The sequence below is a fragment of the Zootoca vivipara genome, chromosome 6, assembly GCF_965207765.1.
Source record: "Zootoca vivipara chromosome 6, rZooViv2.hap1.1, whole genome shotgun sequence".
NCBI lineage: Eukaryota > Metazoa > Chordata > Lepidosauria > Squamata > Lacertidae > Zootoca > Zootoca vivipara.
Genome location: NC_142589.1, coordinates 46,714,122 through 46,731,095, shown reverse-complemented (window position 1 = coordinate 46,731,095; position 16,974 = coordinate 46,714,122). Strand labels below are relative to the sequence as shown.

General features: G+C 43.4%; 1 protein-coding gene across 2 annotated transcripts in view; it reads right to left on the bottom strand.

The window, feature by feature from the left end:
* CMIP (c-Maf inducing protein) overlaps nt 1-16,974 on the bottom strand; it is a 164,023-nt gene that overhangs the window by 40,224 nt on the left and 106,825 nt on the right. For both annotated transcript variants that reach the window (XM_035120939.3, XM_088672030.1), the window contains exon 3: nt 15,863-15,913. In XM_035120939.3, the coding sequence (XP_034976830.1) occupies nt 15,863-15,913 (51 nt within the window). The remainder of the gene's footprint in view (nt 1-15,862; nt 15,914-16,974) is intronic.

Below are 16,974 nucleotides of genomic sequence, written 5' to 3'. Positions count from 1 at the left end.
TATGCTTAATAATAATAATAATAATATAAAAAGTGAGGCCATTTCTCTATCCCAAAGGCAGCAGAAAAACAAAAGAGGGAGGAGGGGAGGAGTCTGTGTAGCCTATGCCGCAGGTTTTCACTTTTATAGGTTTGGTCTTCGAAAACAACCAAGCTTGAAAAACCATGCCAACGGCTGATTTAATTAAGAGTTGGCCTTTGAAATAAAATTCTATGCAAATAAAAAAAGCACCATTTTAACCATCAGGCTGAAGGCCAAAAAACAACACCACAATAACAAAACCACACAAAGGCCTTCATGTTTACATACTGCACACCACCAAATGAAACCTTCAAGTTACATTGACCAGGTTTTGCAAAATTATTGGGATAGCTCAGTTGGTAAAGCATGAGACTCTTCATCTCAGGGTCGTGCGTTCAAGCCCTACGTTGCACAAAAGATTCCTACACTGCAGGGAGTTGGACACTAAATGATCCTCAAGGTCCTTTCCAACTCTACAATTACAGAATATGATTCTAAGAGACCCCCTTCCAGCAGCCTCCCCATATCTGGTGCCCTCCCGATGGTTTGGCCTACAGCTCCCATCAACCCCAGTCAGTACCAACTGGAACTGATGTGAGTTGTAGACTAAAACATCTAGAGGGCACCAGGTTGGGAGAGCTTTCTTTAAAGAACACAACTCTTTTACCCTGGCCTCTGACAACTGATATGTATATTTTCAGGACCTAACTTATATTCTAACTTATATTTTGTTACTGTATTTTTTTGCAATGTAAAGTTTTTAAAACTGGCTTCAATGTTTTATTTTAAATTGTTGTAACCTGCCCTGGGACCTTGGGATGAAGGGCGTGTAATAAACAGCAGCAGCAGCAGCAGCAGCAGCAGCAGCAGCAGCAGCAGCAGCAGCAGCAACAACTATTGGGCAGGTGGATGGAAATGTAAATTAGTGAAGATGCCGACCTCTTAGCCTTGTTTCTTTATCATCTCCCTTGCTTCCGGACAATTGTCTCCCTGTAATGTTCGCCATCCCGCCCTGAACTTCCCATATTTCTCTCACGCATGCACTATTGAGTCCTACAGACCAGCTCAGTGGATCTTGCTCTGAATAAGTTAGAAATTTGCCTTTTAGACTGCATCAAATCAGTGATCCTATGCAAAGCCATCCATCTATTAATGTATGCATTTATTTAGTCAAATGATTTACAAACCTTTTATTGTTTGCCAATACCAAAACAGTATATAATGTAAAAACTACAATAAAATGGAGATTTAAAATAAACAAAAAATAAATCAGTGAGCAATGAACAACAACGCTATATAGGATGGGTGCCGTGTGCACGGTTATGAACAGGATTGGAACTAAACAAACAAAAATCAGAACCTAGGATCAAACAGTAAAAGATATGAGTATTAGAGGTGACCTGCCCCGCTTTTGTAGTCTCCCCTTCAGAAGGTTGAATGCTTCTTCTGGTGTGTCCTTCACCTGCCCTGTAATGCCTCCTATTTACCCATTTGTTTGCCACCCCTCAGATTCCTCAATAGAATTCCCAGGGTACATTTCTATCTTCCCTTTCTCCCAACTCTTGAGGACAAGAGGAAATCACTTTTGGGATATCACAACAACAAACAACAACAACAACAACAACAACAACAACAACAACAACAACAACAGTAAAGATAAAATGCTATTTATTAATGCTGGAGGTATCAGTGTTAAGTCTTTTGCACCCAATGCAACTGTGTTGCATCTGAAAGACTGGCAAATGTGCTAGACATTTGTGGGGGGTCAGAGACCACTTTGCAGACAGCCCCTGGCCCAGAAAAGGCTGTGCCCCAATGAATTTCTTTGCCTTTAAAAGCTTCTACTTTAAGGCTGTTCTTAACACTATTAAATGTACTTAAATCACATTCTTCCATATCAGCTAAAAACACGATTCCTTTGACAACAAAGCAGAAATTGTCACTGCAATCCTGCAACAAGCAGCCACAATTTTCAATCAGTGCATCTATTCAACAGCTATTTCTGTGGTTACCCCACGCCCGATTTTCTTTCCCAAACTCTTTCTAGGTTTTCCATAAAGCACCGAATAAAAGCAAATGGGTTTTCAGATTTGCAGGCTGTATATTTCTGCCTGATTGGAGTCTGGGGGAAGAAAAAGGCCCCAACAGATTCTCATCCTGTATATGCTCCCTGGTTCAGAAAGTGAAGCAGAACGAGAAAAGCTAAAACAGAAAAACAGACAATATATCCATAAAGCCAGTCCAGGCCCCCAACACTCCTCACCCCCAAATCCCCACCCCTTGCACCTCAGAATCCATTCGCGAAGCCGACCTCCAGCGCTGAATTTTCTAATCTGGCAGAGATCTGCTCAGGCAGAACTACTGGCACTGGGCGATGCTGGCCGTTTGGATGCCAAATTTATCCTTTGCAACTCTTTTTCTTTCTTTCTTTTTAAAAAAATGTTTGTTTGTTTTTAAAGGCCTGCACAAAGTTCTCTGCACAGCCTTACAAAAAATAACAATCCTCAGAGACTTGAAAACAAAACACCAAACCCTCTGGAGCTGCAGTTCAAAGGAAGAAGTGAACAAAACTGTCTGCTGTTGAAGAAAGACCTGGAATGACTGGTTGGCGATGCCCAAAAGATATTGTTTGAAGCAGAGCTTAGAGAGCTTCAGGGTTAATCTCGCTAGACTCCCACTGTGGAAGAGTCACAAGGAGAGGAAGATCAATTTCTCTCCCTCCCTTCTCTTTCCATTTCAGCTCTTGGGGCCAGAGGAGTTTAAATATGTTTGCACATTGCACTGTTATCTTTTACAAAATGTGGGCGGAAATACACAACAGCCCTCTAGAGACCTCAACCCCAGTATCTTGGATTTGCTCCTTGATGCAATTCTGCTTTTCTCAGCAGAAACACTTGAGGCACTCGGTGGCACTCAATTGCTATCTTGTACTCGCAATGTGCGAATACAGACAACCATTTACCAACTTCAGTTTACGCCGGGGGTTACATTCCGGGGATAGCATAAAAAATTGCATATAGTCAAAACAAACCATTTAAAAAACGGAAAATGGCCCGTAAAAAGCAATGTAGACTCTTCATGCACCTACAAACACTCGCCCAAGGCTGCTCTCACTCTCCGATTACCCCTCCAAACACACTTCCAGGATGAGTGCAATGATGGGTGGGATTGCTGATTCCGCCCCCTGCTCTCCCGCCCCCTGCCCCCTTTTTCCCTGTCTGCCCCCCACCCCACTTTTTTTGGCCACGTGCATAAAGCTGAATTCATGCAAGTTAAATGTGTGTAAATTATGAGTCGACTGTACATATAAGCATAGGAAACCTGCCTTATGCGAGGTCTGGGTTGCTCCAGAGGACCTATTTATTGAGCATTCACCATGATCGGCTTGCACAAAGCTTACATGGAGGTCATCGCGAAGTCCCTGTTGGGTGTTTATATGCCTTCCCATTAACCATTCATTCCACACATTCTAATGCATTTCTCCATCACTTCTCTAACTGCAAAAAAGTCTCTCTTTTTTAAGTGGATCTGTTGTGCAAGGGCAACAGAACACTTTAATCCATTTTTTATTGCACAAACCTGAATATCCTGGCACACAGTTGAATCGCTCCCACAAAATACTGACAGTCTAGAGGCACCTTTAGTCTATCCAGCCTAGTACTGTCTATTTTGACTGGCAGCAGCTCTGAAGAGTCTCTGGCAGAGCCTTTCCCATCACGTGACAATGTTCACTTCTGTCTTATTTCAGGGCTGTATGAGCAGATTTCTGCTGCTCAACTCCAAAACAGCAAACATTCACCTGTGTTTTTAATTCTGCCCCCTCTATTTTTTCAGCACATCCTGACTTCATTGCTATTGTATAATTTTAACTGGAAGCACAAATTAACCAAGTTGCTATATGAATTTGAAAGGAAGTGTAACAGTTGCTTAAGAAACTGGCACTAAGGCAGCAATTCTACATGTATGTCTCACTCTTGAGTAAACTCACCTAGGATTGCACTGCCAGCCTGATACTACATATGCAATGTTTGGGAAAGTATGTTATTAAAAAAACAAAAACAAAATAACCAATATTATTTAACATTTGACACTAGCTCCCAAAATGTACGTCCTTTAATTTCTCCCTTGTTATTAAAAAGGAATAAGTCAATCTCACCTTTCTGCCTTCTGGAAGGACTGAATAGAGCGTAAGATAGGTAAAATTTCTGCAAGGCATATAATAATATAGAAGCACCACATGACCCTTCGTCCCTTATCTCCAAGCCTATTTTGTCAAGATGTGTGCCCAGGTCACTAGAGAATTGAATGACATCAGCAAAACCCTTGCCATGATTTCAATGCAGTGGGATGGGACTTGAAATGCACACAGATGGGAAGAACACTGTCATCTAGAGATTTGCCCTGTCCCCTGTGAAGTCACCAGGCCCTCCCATTAAGACGCACAGATCCTGACCTCTTTCCATTCCCTTTTCTGTCCCAAATCCTTTTTTTTCCATTCGCTGCCAATCTCGCGTCCTACATTCTGTGTGTATGTGTGTGTCCTATATTCTCTCTCTCTCTGTGTGTGTGCGCGCACGCACACACACACACACACACCATGTCCCAAACAAATTTCACCCAAGAGACTGAAGCATTTTTCCATGACTTCAGTATAACAATCTAAACATATCCTTTTCCCTGATAGAAAATCTTTGCCCACCCCAGCTTCCAACCATGACAGGATTTCTGCTGGGACCACTTCTCCTAGCAGTGATTCACTCGTTTTCTAGCAGACACGCTAAGGCTACATCTGAAATGTGAGTCGCCTTCCCACGGGCTGTGGGTGCCAGAAATTATTGATTTATTACTGAGCACAGAGGAAATCAAGCTCCAGCAAAACGAGAAAATGCCAAGGGTTCTGCAGGGGGATTCCTTCTTCTCTTGCTGCAAGGCAAGCCTTAACTTGACAAGGTTCGCTCGCAGCATCTTTAATTTCTTCACTGAGCTCTGCTAAGACCCAGTCTTCCATAATTTCACACAATATGATGTTACCAGTTTACAAACTTCTCACATTCCCAATAACATATACAAGCAACATATATACAAGGAGACTCCCATTTGTAGCTATGAGTTCAAACTGGGGAGCCAACACAATACATCCTTTTAAATAAACTTCTAGATCAGGCATAAGCAAACTCGGCCCTCCAGATGTTTTGGGACTACAACTCCCACCATCCCTAGCCAACAGGACCAGTGGTCAGGGATGATGGGAGTTGTAGTCCCAAAACATCTGGAGGGCAGAGTTTGCCTATGCCTGTTCTATATGGACTTTCTCACTACTACTGCATGTATAGCTTTGTAAAGACACACAGCTTTCTAGTATATGGTCCTGGCACATAGCTTGCCGCATCTAGAATCTGGATTGACCTTCCTACTTCCATGTGTTTGAAGACTGAATGACTTGTAAAGAATACCATTTCTGGTTCCAGCTGTGCTTTGCACTAGAAAATGCATTTCCTGGCATAGCCAGATCTGTCACAGAAGACAGACAATGGCCAAGTTCACTAAAACATGGTTTAGTGCATTCTGTTCCCCCTTTCCCTTCAACACGGCCAGGGTGAGATTGGAAGTTAATCTTTAGATTGACTGCAGTTTAGTAAATTCTCTGAACCCTAATCTATGGTTAATCTTAAATATGACTCGTGGAAACAAGTAAGCTTTAGACCAGAGATAGGCAACCTCAGGCCCGTGGTCCGGATGCGGCCCAATCGCCTTATCAATCCGGCCCACGGACGGTCCAGGAATCAGCGTGTTTTTACATGACTATAATGTGTCCTTTTATTTAAAATGCATCTCTGGGTTATTTGTGGGACCTGCCTGGTGTTTTTCATGAGTAGAATGTGTGCTTTTATTTAAAATGCATGCTATGGGGCATAGGAAGTTGTTCTTTCCCCCCCCCCTCCAAAATATAGTCCGCCCCACCACATGGTCTGAGGGACGGTAGACCGGCCCACAGCTGAAAAAGGTTGCTGATCCCTGCTTTAGAGTAACTACATTTGTCTAAATTTGGACAACACAAGCTGCAAGCTGCATAAAACAGAAGCGAAACCTTCCGAACCCTCATAATGCTAAACCATGGTTTAATTTTAAGTATGGACACAACCAGTGTGGAACAAAAACCAACCTAGCTATATTCCTTCAAACCTTCCATTCCTGTTTTCATTTCCTTCTGACAAACTTTCTTCAGATCCTGGCTTTTATGCTTTTGGTTGGCAAAACGTAAGCTCTTATCCGACTTATATCAAGAACACTTCCATATTTTTCCGATTATTATTATTTGGGAAATGGAATTTTTTCCTGTTACTGTTGAATGTCTCCAGCAAAAACCACAGCTGGGACCTTCTGCATAGAAAGCAGATGCTCTGTTGTTGTTTAGTCGTTTAGTCGTGTCCAACTCTTCGTGACCCCATGGACCATAGCACGCCAGGCACTCCTGTCTTGCACTGCCTCCCGCAGTTTGGTCAAACTCACGTTCGTAGCTTCGAGAACACTGTCCAACCATCTTGTCCTCTGTCGTCCCCTTCTCCTAGTGCCCTCAATCTTTCCCAACATCAGGGGCTTATCCAAGGATTCTTCTCTTCTCATGAGGTGGCCAAAGTATTGGAGCCTCAGCTTCACGATCTGTCCTTCCAGTGAGCACTCAGGGCTGATTTCCTTAAGAATGGATAGGTTTGATCTTCTTGCAGTCCATGGGACTCTCAAGAGTCTCCTCCAGCACCATAATTCAAAAGCATCAATTCTTCGGCGATCAGCCTTCTTTATGGTCCAGCTCTCACTTCCATACATCACTACTGGGAAAACCATAGCTTTAACTATACGGACCTTTGTAGGCAAGGTGATATCTCTGCTTTTTAAGATGCTGTCTAGGTTTGTCATTGCTTTTCTCCCAAGAAGCAGGCGTCTTTTAATTTCGTGACTGCTGTCACCATCTGCAGTGATCAAGGAGCCCAAGAAAGTAAAATCTCTCACTGCCTCCATTTCTTCCCCTTCTATTTGCCAGGAGGTGATGGGACCAGTGGCCATGATCTTGGTTTTTTTGATGTTGAGCTTCAGACCATATTTTGCGCTCTCCTCTTTCACCCTCATTAAAAGGTTCTTTAATTCCTCCTCACTTTCTGCCATCAAGGTTGTGTCATCTGCATATCTGAGGTTGTTGATATTTCTTTGTCCATGGAGTTTTCTTGGCAAGGATACTGGAGTGGCTTGCCAGTTCCTTCTCCAGGTGGATCACGTTTAGTCAAAACTCTCCACTATGACCTGTCCATCTTGGGTGGCCCTGCATGGCATAGCTCATAGCTTCTCTGAGTTATTCAAGCCCCTTCGCCACGACAAGGCATTGATCCATGAAGATGCTCTACCACTGAGCTATGACCCTTACACTAAACTGGGGAGTTATAGTTCAACATCATCTGAAGGGCGACCCCTGCTTTACTGCCATATGTTGTGAATTCCTGAACCTCTGAACAATCTACTCATCCACACCTGTTAATGTGGGATCTTAAACAGTGTTGGAGAGCATGCAAAGGTGTGATACTCCAAATAAGTCTCCCCCAACCTGGCACCCTCCACATATTGTCTCAACCAGAATGGTCAATGGTCAAGGACCATGGGAGCAACACTCTGGAAACAGACTCTGGAGGACCACAGGGAAATCAGTCCTGATATTACAATTTCACATTATGTAAGTATCACACACACATTTCCAGCTATGGCTGGTATGCCAGCTAAAGTTCCTTTGGAACAGAGATGACTTGGCCACAGTAATCTGTGCTCTGGGCACTTCCAGACTGTATTAGCGCAATGCCCTCTATGTGGGGTTGTCCTTGAAAACAACTCAGAAAAGTAAAGTCCAAAATGCAGTGGTCAGGTTATTGGCTGGGGGGAGGAAAGGTGGGATAAAAATGGCAATAAAGCTCATATAACCCCTGTTCCAGGGACCCAGGTGGCGCTGTGGGTTAAACCACAGAGCCCAGGGCTTGCCGATCAGAAGGTCAGCGGTTCGAATCCCTGTGACGGAGTGAGCTCCTGTTGCTTGGTCCCAGCTCCTGCCAACCTAGCAGTTCGAAAGCACGTCAAAATGCAAGTAGATAAATAGGAACCGCTACAGCGGGAAGGTAAACGGCGTTTCCGTGTGCTGCTCTGGTTCGCCAGAAGTGGCTTTGTCATGCTGGCCACATGACCTGGAAGCTATACGCAGGCTCCCTCGGCCAATAATGTGAGATGAGTGCGCAACCCCAGAGTCGGTCACAACTGGACCTAATGGTCAGGGATCCCTTTACCTTTACCTTTTAACCCCTGTTCCAAAACAGCTCGATAGTTTGTTTCCAGGCCCACTTCAAGGTACTTATTTTAGTGTTTAAAGTCCTAAACAACTAGCACCTTAGGCCCCCAAATAGCTGAGGGATTTTCACTTTCTCTGCAGACCCTTTCAGGTTAATAATCAGAGGACAGGACCCTCTTGGTAGATCTACCGCCCTCAGAAGTTTAGGGTGCAGTGGCCTGGGAGAGGGAATTCTTTACAGCAGTCCCTAATTTGTGGAATTCTTTCCCAACAGAGTAGATCTGTCTTCTTCACTATAGAGCTTTCTGCAAATGCTGAAGACGCACATCTTTACCCTAGCTTTTGACACCTGAGATGTGTGTTTCCAAGGCCCATCCTATTCCTGTGACTGTAATCTGTTTTAACTGGTTTTAACCCTGAATTTTAAATGGCTGCAACCTGCTGGGAAAGGGCAGGTAATAAATCTAATAATAATAACAATACTTTGACTACATCTGAAACTAATTTATAGATGGTGGTTCTCCTTCTTTGAGTCATTGATGTTTGTTAGCTACCTCCTGGGCCTAAGTGCTTGTTAACTCTGTTAAAAGCAGGTACCAGCTCTGGCAAGCAGGGCCTTATCTTTTTGTACTTTGACCTGTTATTCATAGGAAAGGAGAGCTCATGGAGATTGCATAGCCACAAAGCATCCCGTTGCAGAGAAATCAGGCCCAATCTGCCTGTTGCCCAGGTAACCGGCCTCCTGTCTCAGCCACAAGGCTGAAAAATAAATGCATATATCTATCCACACACACACACACACACACACACACACACCATTCCCTATAACTAAGAGGCTGGCTCTGAATAAAAGCCGAGATGTCTCGGCAAAGGAGCTTCCTTCTATTAGTTCTAGCTAATCTCAAAAAATCAGCACCTGATTAGCCAACAATGAACATTCATCTCCTAAGGGGACTCCTTTTCAGATCAATTTCTAATTTAGCAAGGACCATTTCACCACTGAGCATCATTCAAGGCAATTACATTTCCAAATCAGATTAAAAGGGATGCTTGTCAGTCCTGATTTTTTTCCATTTTATTCTCCACTTTTTGCTATTGTTTTCCTAGCCTCCCCACCCCCCATTCTCTGTTCCTGCCCCCACCCTTCTCCTTCCTTCCCAGAAGGTCTTTCAAGCACTGGGAAACGTGTTAAAAATATACATCTGTTTACCTACCTATTTTATCCTCCCTTCCTTGGAAAAACGTGCTATTTTGCTGTGCCTTTAACCCAGCTTCGCCATAAATGGCTGTAAAATGGACTACTCTTCCCTGTGCACCTGCATCATCAGTGTCGTCAGCAAGATTGCTCCAGAAACGTGTTTGCTTTGGAGAACTGCTTCTGCTGCAGGACCCTCAGGGATGTCTCGGGTGCCGAAATTTGCAGATCCGATGCACTACAGCAGCTTTAAAAAAGACTTGAGAGCTGGCGGGGAGGGGAATAGGAGCTGCTGAAAGCAGAACTTCGCAGCTCTCAACACCCTTATTTTGCAAGGAAGTGTCACATTGCAAGAGGGCTGTTTCCAACCAAAATGATTTATATCCGCGCATCTTGATGCCAAGGAGCATCAACAGAGCACCAAAACAGATTCCTGTACACCAGCCGTTGAAATAAGCCAAACATTCTCCTCCTCTTCTTTTTCTCAAAGCAGTTGTAGGTTTTAAAGAGCAGCTTGATCAGCTGCTGAGAGGAAGAGGCTCATTTGCTCTGGGGCTCTTACTGTGTTTGCATTCTTCCCCTTCCTTCCTTTGTGGTGCTGACAGTGGCCAGCTAAAATCTCTGGATTCCTGCTCTAGAGGCATCCATGTTTCAGGACCGGCTACATGCATATGCAGTATATAGAGAGAGATTATATAGAATATCCTTAGGCGGCAAGATAAAATACAATCTGCCCCTGTTAGCAATCTCCCAGAGACCCTTTTTCAATGACATGTCCTCCATTATATACATACTTACTGGTTTTATCTGTGTTTAATGTTTTTTAATTGTTTTGTGAGTTTTAGCTGTGTTCTATCTACGTTGCTTTATTTGAACACCCCTTGGTAAAGAGCTCCTGTTGAAAAAAAATTCTAAAAAAAAAAATCTAAGTAAGTGATTTGCAGCGGGGTAGCCGTGTTGCTCTCTTGCAGCAAAACAAGGAAGGCACCTCAAAGACTGAAGATGGTATCACAACATAGAGTCAGCCTTTGCCACTCTGGTGCCCTCCAGATATATGGGGCTATATTTTCCATCAGCCCCAGCCAGCATGAGACTTGTTTGTTGGGGATGATGGGAGTAGCAGGCCCGAAACATCTACAGGTCACCAGACTGGCAAAGATTGGACTCAGTCCAACTCAATGTAGATCAACTGAAATCAATGGATTTAAGTTAGTCACGCCATAATGCTTATGCCACAACACATTTGTCAAGTTCCCTACCCTCCTTTCTTAGGATACTTTATTTCTTTGAATAGAGGACTGTAGGACACATGACCATCGTAAGGATAGGCCCTATCAGTCATGCAAACTATTTTCTGGTCGTATCTGCACCATACATATGAAGGCGACTTACATCCTTTTAACAGTCATGGCTTCCACTTCTCTGAAGAATCTTGGGAACTGTAGCTTAAAGGTACTGGGAATTGTAGCTCTGTGAGGAGTTCCCAGGATACTTTGGGGAAAGCCATGGCTGTCAAAGTGGTATAAATGTGCTTTCAATGTAAGGTGCACCCTCTGTTAGGAAGACAGTCTGTGATTCAGGAAATAAAGGAGCGTTGTTTTCTCAGCAGATAAAAGTTTAAGAAGTGATGTCTCACGGGGCTCTGTCATGTGTTTTCCTGCCACTCAAAAAGCTCCTTGGCCCTGACATAAACCAAAGCTGCCCAATATTCAGCAGTAGAGTGCAGAAGCATTAGAACGTTATTTCCATGACAAAACAGTCACATCAGGATCTTCTGATCCCAAGAATTTTGAAAACGTGTTCCTGCACAGATTTAAAGGCCGCAAATGCCTTTAAATGTTGTTTTGTTTTTGTTTTCAAATACAAAACTTTGTTCACTCAACAGCCCTATTTTTAAACCAGCACCATGGCAACAATTCAGTAAGGTGCATCACACGAGGCTTCACCACGGCCTCCATCCACTTACCCTTGCCGCCTTGCAAGGTAGAGAAACAAACATACTGAATTTCTTGCTTACGCTGCTGAGCATCTTCCTCCCTGCAAGTCTATCAGAGCATCTTGTGGCTGGCTGGCCCTGCCCTGTCACATGAGCCAGGATGGGGTTTGTGCAATGTATATAAAGGGAAGAGGGTGCCTAAGCTTTCGCTCTGTACATTTCTGAAAACCAGAAATTGTTTTTTGAGAATAACGAAACTGAAAGTGCATATAACACTATACAAGCAGCAGTATTGTTACAGAGACGTTTAGGCTCTGGAATTAAGGGGTCTCACCTTTTTAGATGGCAATGTGTATTACAGGGTTGGGGACCTCAGGCCTGGGGACTGAATGTCTCTCTACATGGCCCTCAAGACTCTTTCCAGGCAACACCTCCTACAGGCCCAGCACATCCTCTTGTGTGTTTTTGCCTGGCTGGAATGTACCCTTAAACTCTGCTAGTGCATCTTGCAGAGAGGTGTGTGTGTGACTCTGTATAGAAACTAGCCTCATGTACAAAGGGAACATTCACATTCAGTGCTCCTGTAGCCCTGAAAAAAATTACCAACCCTTGTTATTACTTCCTTTCAAAATGTGGCAAGCCAGACCAGCTGAGCCTGGGGCCACCACTGCCCATTCTGTTGAGGGGGAGCCTGGACATCGGCCCCAAAGTCCTACCCTGACAGCACCATTGTGTAAAACTAATCTTGCCCCGACATGCCAAGCTGAGTAACTGAGAACCTTTAAAAATTGCTTTGCTTCTTTCCCAGCACATACCCATCATGGTCTCCAATATTTAGCAGAAGGCACAGTGAATCTTTAAGTAAATATTAGGGAAGCTCATAATACGGCAATGAGAAATGTGTGATGACCGAATCACTTCAACGTGGTCCAGCGTCCTGCCAAAGAACCTCAGATACACGTTCGTAACTGGACTCAAGGGGTTCCGATTTGCTATCCTTCTCCATCCTCCCAGCAAACATAAATGTAAAAATATAAACACTGCTTATCTCCCAGTGGTACTGCCCATAGCATAATGCCTGGTGCTCTAAGTACTGGAAACATAATGAGATGTAGAGCCAAGATCAGCAGGAAGGGCAGAACTTCCTCTTTGCAGAAGCCTGTTTGCTTAAAAGCCTGCCACTGCTTCTGGCCTCAACAGCAAAGTGATCCAATCTTAAGCCATTTTGTGCAGGAGAGACTCTGTTGGTTGCAAACACCTCAAAGCCCAGCAATTAGAAGTGGTCTATGACTTTTTTTCTTCTTCATGGAACGGTAGTGTGATCTTTTTCACACATTCATGGTCAACACTTTACTGGCCAGGTGCAATTACTTGCAAAGTCACATGCCTCAGGTAAGAATACAGTGGTACCTTGGGTTACAGGTTACAGACACTTCAGGTTACAGACTCCGCTAACCCAGAAATAGTACCTCGGGTTAAGAACTTTGCTTCAGGATGAGAACAGAAATCACGTGGTGGCAGCGGGAGGCCCCATTAGCTAAAGTGGTACCTCAGGTTAAGAACAGTTTCAAGTTAAGAATGGACCTCCGGAACGAATTAAGTTCTTAACCCGAGGTACCACTGTAAGCTACAAGGCATTCATTGGTGCTGGACAATTACCTGTGGAAATCAGACCCAGCCTCTGATTACCCATGTTCTAGTCTCTTCTAGGCTGGATTACTGCCATGTGCATTGCATAGGGCTGCCCTTGAAGACAGTCCAGATTTTTCAGATTGGTTCAGAAAGCTGTCAACAGACTTAATGGGGAGGCATTGTTCATGTTTGCTACTATGTTATGAATTTTTGTGTTTTTATACCGTAAACCATCCTGTGATCCTCAGATGAAGGGCAGTATAGAAATTTTATTAAAAAAGAAATTAGAAGAAGTAGAACAAATAATAAAGCCAATGTTGTCTTTATTTATCAGCTCCACTTACTACCTATTTATTTCCTGCTTCAATTTTTCCTAATCTGATGGCACCACTGCTCTAAGTGGCCTAGAAACAGCATCTCTCAATAATCACCTCCACCTACAAGGATGAGCTCAGAATATTCCCATGGCTTCTGAGGACCTTCTTGTTTCTCCCTACCAGCCAAAGAACAGCTGGTTAGAATAAGAGAAAGGGCCCTTTCACCTGCGGTGCCTGAATACGTTTGTTTGTTTAACAAATTTTTATATGCCACCAGATTGTAACCTCTAAGTGGTTTACAAAAATATAAAATAAAACATTAACATTATCAATAAAAACAGGTATTTAAGAATATTCAAAATATGATTAAAATAAACAGCATGCTCTGGTCCATGGAGTCATGAAGAGTCGGACACGACTAAAGGACTAAACAACAAAAAAGAAATATAACACAAGTAACTTCTACATGTCTGGATAGGCTTGCCTAAACAGGTACTGAAAAAAGTACAAATGTGTTTCCTGATGTCAGTATGCAGGGAGTTTTAAAGTGCAGGCGCTGCCACACTTAAATATGGATTTATTACCAATGTGAAAGAGTGTCCCTAGAGAAGTTTGTTTGGCCCCTCCTTTGCCCTGTTTTTAAACAGGGTCTGTTTATTTGAGTTAGCATTTTGCAGCCTCCAGAGCAGCCTCTGCCAAGTTGTAGTTCAAATCATCTGGATGATAAGGTTGTTTTTTTTAAATATATATATATGCTGTTCCTGGTATTTTTCATGGTGCTGTTTTATTGCTGCTGTGGATATTTTTTACTGCTGCATTCTAAGGTCAAACTATATGTGACTATTATCATGTAGTTTGGTACTTTCTTTAAACAGCAACCAGTGCAAGCAAGGGAAGAGCTGTGCTGGCAGAGTGCTCAACCTCTTCTGGTATCGAATAAATGAGTTACTGGTTAACCTATACCAGTTGCTGACATCTGCAAGCGGGGAGAGCTGCTGCTGCTGCTTTCAGGTTCTGCTTGAGGACTTCCTGGAGACATCGAGTTGGCCACTAAGAGAACAGGATGGTCTTACTCCCAGGTAAATGGGGTTTGGATCGTAACCACAGTCTCCTGAAAGGGGCTGAGCTCCTGATGCAGTCTAAGCCAGGAGTGAGCAAACACTTATGGGGACTGTAGTTTGGTAAGGGGACTGGGGATCGTAGCTCTTTCAGGGGTAAACTAAATTTCCCAGGATTCCCAGGAGTGGGGTGGAGTGCAGAAATGCTTCCAATGTATGAGGTGATATTTAACCGTGTTTTACAGAGAATATAGCCACTGAAATTAATGAACCTGTCACCATTTTCTCTTCCAACTTCAAGCAGCTCAGTGTTTAGCGGAGGATGGAGGCTGCCTGGAAGACTTAAGGAAAGGACCACTTTCGTTCCCCTGGACGTTGTCCGTGGGCTGATGCCTTAAGACACATTCTCTGGAAATTCTCAGATTGATGTCCTGGCTGTGACGCTGCCCCCTGCTCTCTGAAACATGCCAGCCCTCTGCCAAGATAAACAGCTCAACCTTAACAACTCTTTGCTGGCAATAAAATGCCCAGATATAAAATACATTGGTCTTGATTTAAGGGGGCATGGGGGCGGGGCACAAACTTGCAATGTTTTCTCCTATTATTAAATTAAAAGGGGGCAGGCAGAGGCAATTTAGGAAGCTTCGATGGAAGACCCAGTTCCTATTACATGGATAATGTCTACAATATAGGAGGATTAGTCTCCAAAAACAAGTGCCTCATCTGTGAAAAATGTCAAGCCTTTCCCCCCCCCTTTTGGGGGGGGCTGTGCATCACTAAAATAATGCTCTCTTCCTCCTGAGTGACAGGAAGTTACAAGGGAGGAGCCACTGATGGGGGTCAGGTTCACAATGGAAACATATGGAGTCTTGTGACATCTGTGCATTTACTACAGGCCTGGTGCCAACAGTTGACAAGGTCAGGCACTGTCCAAGGGCCCTAGAAGGACCCTTCACTGACATGACCTGGCTGCACCACCACTCACCATCCTCCCTCCTGAGTTCTCCTGGGTAGCTGTTTTAGCAGTGGGGCAGGTGCTACTGCTTTTGAATGGGAAAAGAGTGCAGCTCCCAACCACAGTGCCTGGCTGTCATTTTTATTTACCCAACATCCAATGCCTTGCCCTGCATATATATAAACCTCTGCCTGTAGTTCCATAAAATCTTTACATTTCACAAATCTACAGATAGATGGAATGATCAGAATTTTAAAAACACCACAGAATTCCCGCCATTACTTGAATAATACCTTACACTACCAAATAATAATAATAATAATAATAATAATAATACATTCTCAGTTTTGACTAGCAGAAGTGTTTTGCTGCCCAACTTTGTTTTTGCATTAGTCCCTTATTCAGTTTACAGAATACAAAGAGCTTACCTTCCATTGCAATGAATGAAACCACTGATCCCTCAGGTAACTGTTTGCAGCCTACAATATAAGGAGAGAGAGAAAGAAAACCAATATAAATGCAAGCTTTAGATTCTACTAATGCCACACACCATTAAACCAAAGCACAAGCTAATCACTCACAGAGTTGTTAAAAGCTGGAAGCCACCCCATCCTTTCATTTGGTTGGAACGATTACCCTTGCACATCCACTCCTGGATTTCTGCTAGCTTCACAACATGTCCTTTGCGTGCAGGAAAGACTGTTCTCTAAAAGCTCTGAGAGGGGACAACTCCTGCTTTGCATGTGATCACTTTCAAAGCCAGCAGTAAAGGCGGAACTGCAGCACCAGCCTTTGCTAAAGTTGTAAAACACTTCCCAGGCCTTCCACAGCCACACTTACCCTTTCTAAAGAGCTGGCTACCATGAAATGCAGCTAATGCCCTTCTACCTCAACCCATAATGCTTCCAATCCAATGGAGCATAATTGTTTCTCAGCTGCAATTCCAAGTACAACAGCTGTGGCGGTAATAGTGAGGCAACACGCTGGGGTTATATTCAATGACAGCCTGCTAGCGAGGAAACCCATTGAAGCTAATGGACACAACTAAGATAGGTTTATCAACTTCAGTGGGTCTATTCTGAGTAGAACTTAGGAACACTGTAAACGTTGGGAGTTAAATGGAAATGAAATGAAAAAAGCGCATCTATCGCAATTTAATTTCAAACTTAAATGTATGCTAAATAAGCACAGCGACTCTTCACACAAGTGCTAACACCACAATCATCTTAGCATTGCTGAGTTTAGTGAACCACTGGCTCTAATAGGACGCATATAAGTAGAATTAAACTTATTGCATCTAAAATACATCAAATAATAAAAGCAAAGTGAGAACAGCAGCCAAGAAATCAGCAGCTATAAACCCCATCCTACTGCTTAAAAACAGTAAGGACTTGTCCAAACCAGAGTATGCTATGTGTTTACAGCTGTTTGCATCCCCATTTAATTTGCACAGTCCACATGATGCTACCCTCAAACAACAAAAGATTATGTGCTTTCCCCCTGTAAATTTGGTTGCAGCCAATACTGGCACAGTCCCTAA